Raw genomic sequence first — 15,838 nt, 5'->3', positions numbered from 1 at the left:
GGTTTTGTTTTTGTTTTTTTTTGATGACAGATGCTCCCTGTAAGTTTACTTTAGTAAAATGGATTAGTGATAGAAAGCTTTCAGATGCTGAATGAGAGTTACAAAATTATATACATAACAGAAAAATACAATCTTTAATTTTAGGCCAGATTTTATGTATTCAGCATTATTACATTAAATATATCCGGTATTTTTCTCTTATACACACACCTCCCTACAGGATGCATTAGTGATTTAGTGATTCTTAGTATTATGTCTTAAGGTGGACAAGATGCAAGAGAGCTGCCTCTGATTTCTTCTGTTAGAAGCCACTAAATGACAGAAAATAAACCCCCTGGAATTTAGGTTTTAAATATAGAGACAGCAGAAAAGAATAAAAGTTCTCTACTTCCAACCAATATTCTCTGTTATTTAACATAATACAAACCAAGCTCTAAGGATTTCCTCTAAGTCACATATTTGAGGACTAGGAATCCTGGTGACTCTGACTCTACATTAGTAATTTATGTGGAAAAAATCCTCAGGCTTACGAAATTTAATCTAGAGTCTTACACAGATTACAGAAGGAATTATGAACACAGTTATTCAGACAAAAAGCATGATTTCCACAGCAGAGCTTCCTTTTCCTTGAAAGTCACTAAAGGAACACTATCATTTAAGTGTAATGTGAATTTCAAAAGTGGAAAGTCTGCAGGACAGACTGGCAAAAAGAGGAGTGCAAAGTCATTTTGTATGGTAACTGATCAGAAGCGCATCCAAACGAAGACCAATTTCCAAATGGTTTTTGCCACAAAACAGAATTAACCAGAAATCAGTTCATCGATATTAAGTACATTACATTATCTAACTCTTCATACTGAAATTAGCTTTTCATTAATATACACTGACTGGAAACTGCATCAAGTTGAGGGAAACATGAACATGGAATATGAGGTAAAACCAGGTATATGTCCCTGGCTGGCCAAGCTGAAGCAGTTCTACCAGTCTGAGTGGCATGCACAGTGTTTGGAATTATTTCAATTCCTCCAACACATCTAGGAAAGGGCAGCAGGGAATTGCTCTTAAAATGGGATTTATTTTCCATTTTATGATCCAGGTTTTCTGTTGACTATGAACAAATATTGCTTAAATTTATTACAGAGATAGGACCTCTTGAATCACTGGAGAAAGGATTTTTTCCAGAGATTTTGTTGTTTTTCCTAGTTTAAGCATCTGTGCTTGAAGAAAAGGATTCAGGCATTTAAGCCACTTGCTAAATCTTTGTTATTTCTGTTGTAAACCCTTCAGGTCCCCCAGAATTAGCTGTAAACGAGGATACCTACAGGATGGAGCTGTAGGAATTAATGTACTAAAGCTACTGAGGAAATGTGACAGATGGAAGGAGTCAGTACAGGTCTCAACCTCAAGTCACAGGAATTTCTGACAGCTCTGAAAGTCCAGCTCTTCAATTCCACATTATTTAACATTCACTAAACAAGAGCATCACCAATTTCAATACCAAGAATTTCCGAGGCTGACAAAATGCCTCCATATTCACGTACAAACCAGACACATGGGGAAAAAAATTTAGTGAGCAGATGAACATTTGGAGCTGCTGATCTCTTAATTGGTCTCACATAAAAGAGAAAAACAAATAAATAAATAAATCTATCTATGCAGCTCATCCAGCAGCCCATGGAAGAGTACTGGGCAGGATGTCTGCATCCTGGTGATGAATGTGATGGGCCAAGTCTCATCAAATCACTGGGAGAGAAGTGCTGAATAGCTTAAGAGCCTGAAGACAGACTAAGAGAGAAGGGTCTTCCCGTGCTTGTTGCAGGAAGGAATCAGGCAGAGAAAAGAGCTGGACAGGTGGAAGCACCTGGAACAACACAATTTCCTTCCTAGGCATAAGAGTTGGTAGCCTATTAACTCCCACAGGATACCATCTTCCTGCTTTGAGATTCGATATGTAGTACCAGTTCTTCCCCAAGAGTCTCACTTTCTGTAAGAATTTATTTTCTAATTCTCATGTTGGGAACGTGAGGTGGCTGTTAGGGGTAACTTGATCATACAGTTGGAGGTATGTGGATGAGACAGGCCATAAGGCAAGGGCAAAACACAAGTCTGCTTCTCAGAGTAGTCATTTAAACTGCCTATGAACGTTTGGTGCTTCTGTTGGTTGGTCTCCTCTCCCCTGCTGTGCTCAATCAAAGCTTCATAAAGTCCCTGCTCTTCTCAAAATGCAAAAGCAACACTTGTGACAGGCAGAAAATATTACTGCTGGCACTGGGTTGTCAGTTTGTCAGGGGAGAACTGCACAACCAAAAATCCTGCACAATACAAATGAAATTATGTTGTCCGTGCCCTGGAAAAATAAAATCTGCATTTAGCACTTCAGGGCAGCAATAATTGCATGCAAAGCCTGGGGAAAGATATGAAAAATCAGAATAGAGAAGAGAAAGAAGATATGATAAAGCAAACAACACAGTCTTGAAGAAAGAAATCTGTCTGGACAGTAGTCCAATATACAAAATTTGCATAACACATAAAACCAGAACTGAACCAAAGTAGACCAAAGCCATTTTGGATTTCTGAGTGATTTTTGAAACAATCCAAACCTGTGTTCCTCAAAGGAAGCTGTGAGAGGAGAATGGACTGAATTCCAGATGGAGACCTAGAACATCAGTTTACTTAAGAAAAAAATACAAGCTTTAGATTTATAAAACATCCCCTTGAAATGTTTCCTAAGAAGAACCCTCCTGACTTGAAAACATCACTTGGACTTTTTCCTCTCTCACAACTTTGCAAAGTCAGGGGATGTGTTTTTATTCCTTACTGAATGATGCATAACAATTATCAACTCCTCATCAGCATAACTGTTTCAGAAAACCCGGGAACCTTTTCTAGTTCTAAGATTGATCTACATTGCTGCATTTAGGTTCTAAATTTATGACACTCAAAGATGAATAAAATCACTAAGTTTACAACTTGGATGTGATTACAATAGATTACAAAATCTTGACCATGGGTAAAAACAATGTATAAGCAAGTGTAAAGCTGGGCTTCACAACCAGCTAAACAACAGTGAAAACCTAATAAGGAAAATAAGGCAGGCAATACTGACACTTGTGGTCAATCCTAGATTGCTGGTTTTGATTCAGTTACAAACATGCATGTGATAGCTAAGGCACATGTTGGGATCACAAAGTAGCCAAGCAAATTATAAGTATTTTACAACCCTGTTTCCACTTCAACTGCACTTATTGGAGAAGTATTCTTTTTGAAGCAAAGAGAGGAACAGTCATTGGCCATACACATAATAGTTCTTAACATAAAAAATTAAAACTAAGCATTTATGACACTGCATTAACACATTTCCAGAAGGTAAAAATTAAACTTAAAAGCAAAAATAACCAACCTTGAAAATGTTGCCATTAATCATTCTGAACTGTCACTTGAAAGGTTTTCAATGCATTACAGTTGAAATAATACTTCATTTTACTATGAAAAAATAGAATAAACTTCTCAAAATATTCATGGAGTATCCAGAAAGCATGGTCCACATGGGAACACTGATAGGTCAGCTATGGTATAAGTATTTATTTTAACTCTCATGGTCCTAGTGGCCACCAGGCAGAAGGTTACCAAGCAGTACACGCTTGACTATTGCGACTACTCAGGACAGGTTTGAGAAATTCCTGCTAATGTTGTCAAGATGGAACTTTAATTAATGGCTCAATCTAAGAGTTTATTATAAAATCAGTTAGACAAGATTCTGATGACATCCTCTAAAAAAGAGATGTAGAGAGTTTTCAAAGTTTTTTTGAAGAAAATATTCCAAACTTACACACCGTTGTTTTGCCTAAGTGCAGTTTGCTCAGCTCACAGTTGCCACGTGCACAGGTTATTGTAAATCACCATCTTCTCTTACTCCTTGAGTCTGGTTCCAGCTTTGCAGGGCTCGCTGAACAGTCCAGCATCCACCGGCCACGGTAACTCTGCCATGTTCCCAACACAGCCTGTACATCCTCACATCAGTTACTCCTTGTAGTCTTAATAGGTGGCAGCATTTCAAACCCTAACATTGCAGCTTCTAATTTAAGATGTAACCATAGTAACATTACAGAACATACTACTCCCTGGATCAAGAACAAGCAGTCCACTGACCCTTCACGGTGAGATTTAACTGAAATAAAGCTCATTCCAACCTCCAGCCCAGCAAGATTAACAAAACCTCCAGGTCGTATTTCCTGTACAAAGCAAGATCTGCCCTCCTGAAACACTCAGAAACATAGAGGATCATATAGAAGTGGCTAAGAACAAAGTGCTATAAAAGAAAAGGAATTTCTTCCTGAAACTTTGACTCTAAAGCTACATCAGTCACTCTCAGACAGAAAGCAGTAGAAAAATCAAAGGTTTTTCCTTACTTTTCTGTAAGATGAGCAGACTTGCTCATCCTTTATTTGAAAAAAAAGAGAACGAACAAAAGAAATTGGTCATTAATATTTAAGAATTCAATATTCAATTTGCTCACAAGGCAAGATGACAAATTTTACACATATCAACAGACAACAGCTCTGCCTGAACTTTACAGGCTACACACAAGGGATATATGGTCATTTAATTAAAAGCCAAAGCTGATGTCTGTTCCTTTATAAATTTACTTTGAAGAAGATTCTACTTAGAAAAAAAACAGCCCTAGGGATTTTTGTACACCTTTAATATTTACCAATGAGTATTTACAGAAAAATAAGAACAGCTCTGCCCACTCCAATATGTAAACATACTACGTACAGCTCACAAGCTTCAGGAGGGACACCAGGTACAGTGTAGTAGTAGTAAATAAATTAAGTTGAAACAGTATGGATTTTAATTACCATTCTGTTGAGATTTAGACTTGCTTCCCAAATACAATGTTACATGTCTTATCTGAAAATTCAAAAGTCAGAGGTAGATTTACATGCTTGTATATGACAAAGACATTATATCTTCTACGCAAATCAACACGGGTAGACTGACTACATGAATAACCCACTTGATTTCCTATTCGTAGCCTGGAATGCAGTAAAGTGACAGGACTCCTGAGTACACTGTCACATGTTTGTATATGTACAGCAACAGAATGTATAAAGTTCTGGATACTATGTAGGGCAGGGATAAGACAGTTTTGGGTGTTTAAGTAGAAAATTGAGTAGACTGGGCACGTATGGAACCTGTCAGAGCACTGATTCACAATTGCTCATGAAGGTCCCAGATCAGTAAGGAGTGCTGGACACAGACTCTCCTCTCTCACCCCACTGCCATCCCCTCCCTTCATGTTTTAAACACAAAATTTCTCAGAGTGGAGGAGGTACAAAGTCTTTACTGATACGCACTTTATATTGAGGAAATATGCTCATGATCCTTGACCCCGTAGCTAAGGAAATATCATCCCTTCCCGTAACACAACATATAAAAAGGTGCAGATAAGAGAACTTGCCCTCTTCTCTCTTCAGGTGGCTGAAGGTGACAGGTCTCTCTGTGGAGGGTCTTTGCTTGTATAGGCCAGGGCCTGCTGCTCAGACCTGCCATCACCCCGGGAGGCGTGAGGAGTTGGCTGCTGCCTCACACAGTTCTGCTGTTCCGTTCAGGAAAGTATTTAATCTGGTTTTTTTGTATTTATTCTCTAGCTCTCTATTAATGGGGTATATTTGGAGGATATTTGTTTTTCGTTCTTTATCCCTGTTTCCCCTTCCCTTTTCCCTTTTTTCCTTCTCGGGAGCTCCCTATCGTGTGTACAATATCAACGCTGCCTCCGTACAACCCTAAACATCCACTGGTCAGATTATGTGACCAGTATGTCTGTTCTAGAACAAGCAGCAGTCACAAGTATTGAGGCCATGTTGCTGAGAACACAGTTGCGATGGGCAGGGCACGTCTCAAGGATGAAGGACCTTGACACCGCCTTCCTAAGATCCTGCTTTATGGTGAACTTGTCACCGGCTGCTGTGAGAGAGGAGTCCCGAAGAAAAGATACAAGGACTCCCTGAAACAACATCGCAGCCTCGGCCATATTGATCAACAGAACTGGTCTACTCTGGCCTCCAATCGGGAGCACTGCCGATGCTTTTGAGAACACACGCAGGATCACTCTTGAGGAGAAGAGACAATGCAGAAAGAATTGTGTTTTGCAGAATATACCGCCTAAGGAATCTTTCTGCTGTGTCTTTTGCTACTGGACATGTCTATCTCGTATTGGTCTCTTTAGCCACCAGCGTGCTTGTAACAAATGTGGGTAGAGCCCTTTCCAGATCTTCGTTGGCAAAGCCCAGCCATGATGATGATATATTTTTGCTGTAGCTTTGGCTGGTCGGGTTTTTTCCTTCCCTCTTTGGGCAGTCGGTTTTTTCGCTGGGTCTCGGCAATTTGGCGGAGAGCCAGCTCAAAACTTACACAATCCTAAAACGCTCTCACATAGGATCATAGGATTTGTGGAAATTGTCGTTAGGTTAGGAAATGTATGCATTACAAACAAGATTGAATTAATAGAGAAAGTTAGTGTACATAGATTATTTAGTTAGGAGGATCTAAATCTGATTATGTTTCTCGTAAATTAGCATAATATGCATCTAGAATAATAAAACACCTTGACTGCCTGGGGAAGCCTTATTTGCCAGTAAGGGACATACTTACCCCCAATCCTACAAATCAGACACACCACATGATAGAGCAATTATAGTTTCTTCCTCCCTTGGCTAAAAAAAAGTCTAAAGAGCTAGTCATTAGCTTTTCAAAACAGAGTGGATAAACACAGTGACTAATAAATACCTGGGTAAGTATGCTACTAGCTTTCTACTGTCTGAGCTATCTATTGTGGTATTTTACTTATACAGTAAATATAATAAGATGCTTCAGCATAGAAGGGTCATCATTGAAAGGAGAGAAATGAAAGGAACACAAGTTTCCTTAGGACCAGAAAGGCAAATTCTATGATATAGGTATGTCTGTAACAGACAAAAGACATTTTAGATTCATCAATAATTGAAATTAAGTGCCCCCGACTCTGCAATGCCAGACTTCAGGCTTTACCACAGCAGAAAGCCATTAACAGCAGAGGCAGCTTAACAGTGTGTCCTTATACATCAGTGCTGTTCAGCTTAATTGAACAACCTAAGATAACAAAAAGCAGCTTTTATAGAGTAAGCATGTGCAAAGGAAATCCGAGCAAAGAAATACCTTTTTATTTTTATTTTGGCATGAAGGCACAACTGATTTACGCTCCAAGAGAGCTGAATGGGTTAAATCAATCTTCAGCATCTAAATGCTTATAATTCCCTTGCACTGCAGAACAGCTTTTGGAATACGGGAATAGAACGTCTAGCATTAAAAATCCCCTAGAGAATCATAAGTTACAGTGTCAAGGAAAAGTGAAAACAATCTGTAAAAACCTCAATTGTTCACTTAATAATCATACAATTTTTATACTCTTCACCTACCACTGTGCATGAACTGAGTACGTATCATTTATCAAATAAGAGCAAGAGCCCGTAAAGCTTCCTGTCTGCCTTTGGATTTAGTCAAAATGAATGCAAACAATCACGTGGGATTCAGCCAAGCAGTGACGTTAAATTCTGCTCTGTCAGAAGACAGCATCTGTCAAAGCCCACATTTAAACTGCTGCCTGCCTGTGCAGCAGCCGAAGAACTACGGAATGGATTTTATACACCAGAATTCTGGGTTAAAACAGCTCCAAACCATTTCTATTACTGCCTAGCAACAATGAAGGAAGGAACAGAGGGAAATCCTATTACTGAAGACAACTGAAGCACTACGCGCTAGCACTCCCTGCTAACACTACCATTAGAAATATGGATACTGGGGAGAGGAGAACACAGCACTGCATTGTCCGACACGGGAAACACCAGATGTAAAAAGCTCCGATGAATCGGCTGTGAGCGCCAGACAGCCCCGCTCCGAACAGAAACGAGAACTACTGTCCTTTTGTTTGCAGGATGAACAAAAAGCCCCAAGACAAGGACGACACTTATAAGCAAGGAAGGTAACACGGCAACGGGCAGACAGATGGACAGAGTGGATGCCGAGGGGAGCGATCGCAGGAAGCAGGGCTGTGGGGGGATGTGCGCATGTTCGATAGCATCTTTTCTGCTGAAGTGATGGCGTGCCAAAACTATTTTCTGTGGGTATAATCCTCGCACCATAAATGGCCTGACCAAGGAAGGTATGTCAAACCCTTGTGTGTGATGTTCATTCGGTTGTCTGTTACCTTTTCAGCCATTACAGATAATGATCGTTCCTAATTTGCAGAGCCCTGAGATAACACTGTCTCTGAACAGGGAGAAGGAATTCTAGCAGGTTTTCCTCTCCCCCTGCACAATGTCACTACCTTACACTCACTAAATGCACTGCTTACAGTCTGCCAAGGTTGGTGCGGCTGGAGAGGACGGATTAGAGGGATAATGTAGCTACTGTAATGATTGCTTTTAACTGAGAAATTAAAAACTCAAACCCCTCCAAAATAGAAAAACCAGTTAAAAATCCTCTCAAACTAGGTCAAAATTAATCCTTATCTGAAGTAATCTTAAAGCACTGGTAAAATGGCCATAATGTGACATACTGAGAGCACTGAACCATCAAAACAGACCATGCAGTCAAAAGACATTATTTTAACAGTCCCTCCAGACCTTTTTACACTTGCTTTTCTTCCCCCCAAACACAAGCAAAATGTCATGAGGTCAGTATCAGCCAAGCATAAACTGCGAGCATGCAAAAGATTGGGCATGATTTAAACCATCAGCAGTGCAAACGGGCACCACAATTTACAAGTAACATCAGGTTCCCCTGACATCCCAACACTAAACACTCAAAATGGTAAGCATGTAACTTATCTCCTGCCATCACTGCAATTTCTGTTTAATATGAAAACATTGACTGTTAAACTTGGATTGTAAAATGACATTCCATCTAATTGCCATTCATTTCTATTTATTGTTGAAATTTAAATACTTTGCCACTGGTGGCAAACAAACAAGATGAACATTTGCAGAAATTTAAGACCTAAATCTATAGCAATTCAATACACCATGGAAAGAAAGTGCTTATCTGCAGAATCTACCAATATGCTATAATAAATCATTAAAAGTCAATAAAAATGTGGTTTCTTTGCCCAAGGCAACGCTAACATGCAATAAAACAACTGCAGCCAGAGAGAGTTCACAAATCTAAGGATGCAGCATATAACAGACACTGGTTTCAAATCAGTTTTAACACATTCAGAATATAAAGTCACTTCACAGAACTTTTAAAGCAACAACAAAAAAATGTACCCTCAGGCAATACTCCAGGAGAAGCACACAGCTCATGGTGAGACTTTCGTATCTTGACATTTAAAAACCTGCACATCAAGCCTTATCCCAAGTACTGTTTTGTGCAAAAGATTAATGGAGTTTGTAAGGGAACTCAGGCACATTTTCTGAGGCCCAATATGCAACTGCTGCTGTTGTTCATCAGAATACCAACTCAGGCTGCCTTTTAAACTCTTCCCTCTAATTTAAGAGTTTGCCCACACAGCTAATCAAAATATGAAAATCCAAGACGTGTGAATAGGAAGTCAAATGCTTCAATTTGCAAAGCTGTAATTATAGAGCAGAACTGCAAGTACCAGGAACCAAAACACCAGCAGAGCACAGACCACAAATAAAAATTCAAGAGGCATTCACAGTTTATACATTTGGCATTTGATAATGCATCACTGGCTGCACTGTCAAGTGCCAAAAATGAAGCAGCATTATCATAAATAATATCTCCAAATCGCAGTTACATGCAACAACACTCGCAGAGGACAAGGTGAGTGTTATAGAGACCTTTTGCTATACTTAGGTTTCCTTATCTACTGTCAGTAGTTGGTGCCTGTTCATAAGATTTCTGTGAAATAGAATTTTAAATATTTGGACAAAAGCAGGAATGCTCTAACTCTGAGTAAGTGAAAGAAAATAATATTTTTATTTTACTATTTGATGGTGAGTTTAATGTCTATTGATAGGGTTTTTTACATTATTTTTAAACAATGCATCCTAGCATGTAGTATTTTTTCAAAGGTGCAATTGTTGTTGCTGTATTTCAAATGCTTGATACCCCACTGTATATTTTGAAACGCTTTACATACAAATTGCAAAGAAAATGAGCCCAAGTTATTTGAGTTTTGTTTCAGTCAATAGTTTTATGAAGCTGAAAAATACATGTGGGTCATTCCCCTATTCATACAGTGCTTTTTTAAAGGGCAAACAGAGACAGATTTTGAAAGAAACTTCTACCTTGAAAAATCAAGGAAATATGTGAAAAATCAAGGAAATATGACTCTCTTGAAATTTCTTACGGTTCTAGTTCTATCCCTCAGTGTAAAACTTATTTTCATGTGCACAGTGTGAGCATGTAGCCTAATAAAAAAAGGTTTCAGCCATTACAACTGCCTTTCCTGGGACACTTCCTCAGTGCATCATGGAAAGACAGCACCTCAAAACAGCTTTTTGTTTAGGCAAATATTTATGTAACTTAAGAGTCTCACTTGCGCCTATTGCCATATCAAAGTAGGTGCACAACAAAATACTACCTAAATTAAATATTAAACACAGATTAGCAGTGCAGCTCATATTTGCTGAAATAATTCCATCTAATGGCTGTAGTTTTGTAAGTGGAACAATTCAGTGTGACAAAATTGATCTGAATTCTAGCTGCTACTCCACATTTATGAAATTCTGGGTTTGACTTTCTTCCTAAACTGTGTAAGCATGCAACGGAATGATAATTAATCAAATATTCCCACTGCTGCCTTCCAGCCTGGTATCAAACAATTAACTTCCCTGAGATCTAGAGTATCCCTTGAAATGGCATTTATGTTTGCTGATGCAGAGATATTCTTCCCAAACAGCCGAGTGCTCATAGAGAACTCACTGCACACCGCAGAGAAACTAAAAATTATGAATTTTGAGAGGAGGCTTCTGTTTTTTCAGCAGGCAAAAGCAGGTTCAAGTGGTCAGACAAACATGAGCCTTTCAAATTCGGGGCTTTTCTTTGCATAAGGACAACGTCCGAGTTAAAGCAGCATAAACGTGGTGCATCAGGTACATAGTCTAGACACAGATGTTTACGATTTTTAGGGAGGCAGCCAAGTCTCCGGCAAGTGGCATCAGCCACGGTTAAATTAAAAAAAAAATAAAAAAATAATTAAAAAATCAGAAATACTTTCAGCAAGCCTGAAAGCCAAAACGCATGAACGCTGGGCACCAGCAGCGGGGCGGGATCCCCGGGCCGGTGTCCGGCTGTTCCCGAAGGACCCGCGGCCCTTCCCGAGCCGCTCCCGATCCCGATCCCCTCCCGGGTCACAATTCCCGCGCGCTGGCGCCCCCTGGCGGAGGTCACCGGGGCGGCTCCCGCTTCCCGTCGAGCCCCGTCCGGGAGCAGCTCCCGCTCACAGCGGAGCGTGTCCGCACACACGCGGGCAGTGAGTGAGTAAAACAAACCCTTTGCTGCACTTCTCTCCCCGCCCTTCTCAAATGCAAATAGTCTCCCCTACGTGAACCGGGCAGGTTGAATGTTACATCGCACACATGCAATTTAATATTATTCGACTGACATCTCAAGCTACTTCCTTACAATCTTAAATCCTGTAATTTCCCACGTAACGGGTCGCTTAGTTTTTAAATGCATAAATTAATCCAAATATTGGTTTTAGAAGATAGGGAAGCAATTAATAAATTACAAATTTCTATTAGAAATAGCATTTTTTATGGACTCTTGTTCAGCTGTCATCCTTTTTTCCTATACAAAACCCTGGGGCCCAGAAATAAATTAGAGCAAATTGAAAATCACAAACGAATTGCTTCTGTGCAGTGAAAGGTTCATTTACGAGATGATGTGATCAGTTTTTAATATGCAGCATCATGAAGCTGCCATATTGACTCTGCTCCTGAATATGAACAAAAATTTAAGAGAAAATGAAGCACAGACTACTTTGGCACTTTTTCTTACAGCTACAGCTGCTGGTCACAATACTTGAAATTTCTGACTGGTACAAGAGGTACAGTATTTAATACACATTTACAGAGAAAAAAACCAGAATCACGATCATCAGATAGTTTGCCAGAAACTTAGTGCTGTGCAATTTTACTTCCAGTTAATATGACACTACCCAAGATCTCTGCCTACTAAAAATCAACAGCTTCATTTCAGTTCAACTTCCTGTGAGCCTGTCACCACAGCCAAGTGTTCCATTCAGTATTTTCCTTGATGGTGGAGTAGAAGGTTAAAGGTGCCTGAAAGGTGGCTGAAAATGTTATCCTGCATTACCATCCGAGGGCTGTGCATGGAGGTTACTGGACCCTGAAAATTAATTTTGACAGGTGCATCTTCTCATTGACTTTCTGAACACAGCCAGGGCCGGTGGAAGCACGCCAGGCAGTGTACTGTGACTAACACAGCTCTGCCATAATCAACCTTGCGCCGTCTGTCCCAACACCAACACATGACCACTTTGCAAAAAGGGTTTTAAACTGAGAGCCGTACTAGCCTCTGCATGTCCAATCAATTTTAATTAATGCCAATAAACCTTCCATCTGCTATCAAGGCTTTTTCATTCAGTCCTCCTTTAACACCGTACAAGGATTTCACAGTTAGTGTATATGAAGCTATTTACATCTACTTCACACTTCTCCCTGCTAACATGATCAATTATGGGGTTTTTTTCCTTTTTATCTTTAGCATCCAGGAGGTTTGTCAAAACTTTTACTATGGAAAAATAAGCATTTCTAAAAGCTAACAAATCAAGTTAAATCATAAAACAAAGTTGGCTTTTAGCATAAATTGATCTTGTTTCTATTGACATGGACTGTTTTTTAAAAAAATTAACTCAATTTTATGTTAAAAATGAAAGATTTCTGATTTTCTTTTTTTTTTTGCTCTATGCAGAGCGAGCCATTTGCAGACAATTGCTCAACATGAACGAAAGAAAATGAATACCAAAGAATAGCAGTGGATTGAAAACCAATCGGAAAAGCATTTTGCTTGACCATTGTCTCATTTCCCATCATTGGATCCTTACAACATGCTTCAGTGGAGGAGACGACACTGCTGCTTTGCAAAGATGACCTGGAATACCAAAAGGTCTCTGTTTCGCACCCACCTCATGGGCCTGATCTCCCTGGTGTTTCTGTTTGCTATGTTTCTGTTCTTTAATCATCACGACTGGCTGCCAGGCAGGCCTGGATTCAGAGAAAATCCCATGGCTTACACTATACGAGGATTTAGGTCTACAAAAATCGAGACAAACCACAGCTTGCTAAGAAACATGTGGAGAGATGCTGTTCCTCAGACACTCAGGCCTCCAACAGTCACCAACCCCAACAACACGGATCTGTCTCCACAGGGAGTAACTGGTTTGGAAAACACCCTCAGCGCCAATGGAAGTATTTACAACGAGAAGGGTACTGGGCATCCAACTTTGTATCATTTCAAATACGTCATCAACGAGCCTGAGAAGTGCCAGGAGAAGACCCCTTTTCTAATACTGCTCATAGCTGCAGAGCCAGGCCAGGTGGAAGCCAGACAAGCTATTCGGCAAACTTGGGGTAACGAAAGCCTGGCACCTGGCATCCAAATTGTTCGTATTTTTTTGTTGGGGTTAAGCATCAAGATAAATGGATACCTCCAGCGTACCATCCTTGAGGAAAGCAGACAGTACCACGACATCATTCAACAAGAATACTTAGACACTTACTATAATTTAACCATTAAAACTCTGATGGGAATGAACTGGGTTGCAACTTACTGTCCACACGTTCCATATGTTATGAAAACTGATAGTGATATGTTTGTCAATACTGATTATTTAATACACAAGCTTCTGAAACCAGAACTTCCTCCAAGGCACAAGTATTTTACAGGTTATTTAATGAGAGGTTATGCACCTAATAGGAACAAGGATAGCAAGTGGTATATGCCACCTGATTTGTATCCAAGTGAACGTTATCCTGTATTCTGCTCTGGAACTGGTTACGTTTTTTCTGGAGATTTAGCAGAAAAAATCTTTAAAGTCTCCTTAAGCATCAGACGTTTACATTTAGAGGACGTGTACGTGGGGATCTGTCTGGCCAAGCTGCGGATTGACCCCATGCCTCCACCCAATGAGTTTGTCTTCAATCACTGGCGAGTTTCTTACTCCAGCTGTAAATACAGCCACCTTATTACCTCCCATCAGTTCCAACCTAGTGAACTGATCAAATACTGGAACCACTTACAACAGAATAAGCACAACGCCTGTGCCAATGCAGCGAAAGACAAAGCAGGCAGGTACCGCCACCGCAAACTGCACTAGAAGGACGAGGCTCCCTCTGCCCACGTGCAACCTGTAAATACTGCTGAGTGCATGTACAGTGAACATGGATGAGCTTCATGGGACAGCCTTCAGTTGATCCCCATCACATAGTGGAGTCTGGAAATTATTTTTTTAAGTTAAAAAGGAAAAAAAAAAAAGTATAGTTCTTGATAACAGTAATATCATGAAATGATAACCAAAAGGTTTTCCCAGCAAATTTGAGGAAAAAAAAACAAAATATGGTATTAAGGATTTCTGTGTTAATGTGCAATAATAAGCATGCACACTTTGGTGGTACAATTGCTGATTTATGTGCCAATAAAATATAATGGAGCATATTTTCCACACTAAAATTTTATTTTAAAAAATGCATTCATAGCTCTAGTTCTCTTCCATGTAATGATCTCTTGTTATCTAGAATTGCTATAAAATGAAAAATTAAAAACTAAGTAAATGCACAAAGGGCAGATCAGTTTTACTTACAATTATTATTATACACTACTTTAATGTACAACACATTTAGCAATATCACAATTTAGCAAGACACTACCAGTGGACTCTAAAGCACTAAGAAAGTACTCCTTGGAAGCAGGTCCAGTTTTGGGAGGTTTGCTTATTTGGTTAGGAAGGAGGGATAAACGAAATCAAAGTTCATAAGACTTGCTTTGTACATCACCTTCAGAAATGCAAGTGGTGTTCTGGATGCAACTAAATTCTCTTCAAAGAGCTGACTAAAAGTCACTTTATTCTCTGGAAGTCACAGGGCGAGCTCCTAAAGTAACCTTCATGCAAATTCATTCAATCTGCTATTAATTTCCCTACATAACTTCAAGGTAACTGAAAGGTTGATCAGAAATGTAAGTTCACGTCTTATATCATTCTTGACGAAACTCCATTTTCTCCAAAAAGGGAGAAAACCAATCAAACATTTGTTGATTTTGCTCTTTCCTCCCTGCCAAAAAACAAGGATCAGTCAAGTGAAAAAAAATCTGCTAGAGAAAATTAAGCCACACACCTTACTTTATAGGGGGGAAAGCCTAGGTCATAATAAGATTGAGAGTTCCAGATAGCAATATGGGCAAGAACAAAATCCAAGCAATTTTAAACTCACAACATGTACCACTGAAAATAAATTGTGAGAAGTAGGTTAAATCTATTTACAGGTTACCAGTTTTCTAACAAACAGAACTTTTAAAGTTTATTTTCCAACAGTATCAAATTCAGGTTACTATTGTTTGTCACAGTGCCAGGGTAAGCAATACCCACCTCTTACTTAGCAGCAAATGATAGCACTGCAATCAGTTTTCTGTTTGACTGGGACTTTTTAATTGGATAAAATACAAATATTTGATGTACTTTTATTATTTAATAAAATTGATTATATTTATGGTCTTAAGACTTCACTTTTTATGGGAAAGCTGCTCAGGAAGAAATAAATTTCTAGGTTTAGCATTACTTGGCTATTACACTACATTCCCTAGTCCTTAAAGC

General features: G+C 39.4%; 2 protein-coding genes across 3 annotated transcripts in view; one reads left to right on the top strand and one right to left on the bottom strand.

Moving 5' to 3' along the window:
* The window catches only part of CDC73 (cell division cycle 73), a 106,113-nt gene that overhangs the window by 33,351 nt on the left and 56,924 nt on the right, over window positions 1–15,838 (bottom strand). The gene's annotated exons all lie outside the window — the stretch shown is intronic.
* On the top strand, window positions 7,589–15,743 carry B3GALT2 (beta-1,3-galactosyltransferase 2). Of its 2 annotated transcripts, none has more exons than XM_027658389.1 (2): window positions 7,589–8,200; window positions 12,943–15,743. In XM_027658389.1, the coding sequence occupies exon 2, from the start codon at window positions 13,079–13,081 to the stop codon at window positions 14,345–14,347; it is 1,269 nt and encodes a 422-aa protein (XP_027514190.1). In that variant the 5' UTR covers window positions 7,589–8,200; window positions 12,943–13,078; the 3' UTR covers window positions 14,348–15,743. The 2 variants fall into 2 exon arrangements, with proteins under 2 accessions (XP_027514190.1, XP_027514191.1); XM_027658390.1 differs by lacking the exon at window positions 7,589–8,200 and adding an exon at window positions 11,379–11,479.

Source organism: Corapipo altera, unplaced genomic scaffold (assembly GCF_003945725.1).
Source record: "Corapipo altera isolate COAL_440 unplaced genomic scaffold, ASM394572v1 79, whole genome shotgun sequence".
Classification (NCBI taxonomy): Eukaryota; Metazoa; Chordata; class Aves; order Passeriformes; family Pipridae; genus Corapipo; species Corapipo altera.
The sequence above is the reverse complement of the archived record's forward strand: the minus strand, read 5'-3'. Positions and strand labels throughout refer to the sequence as shown.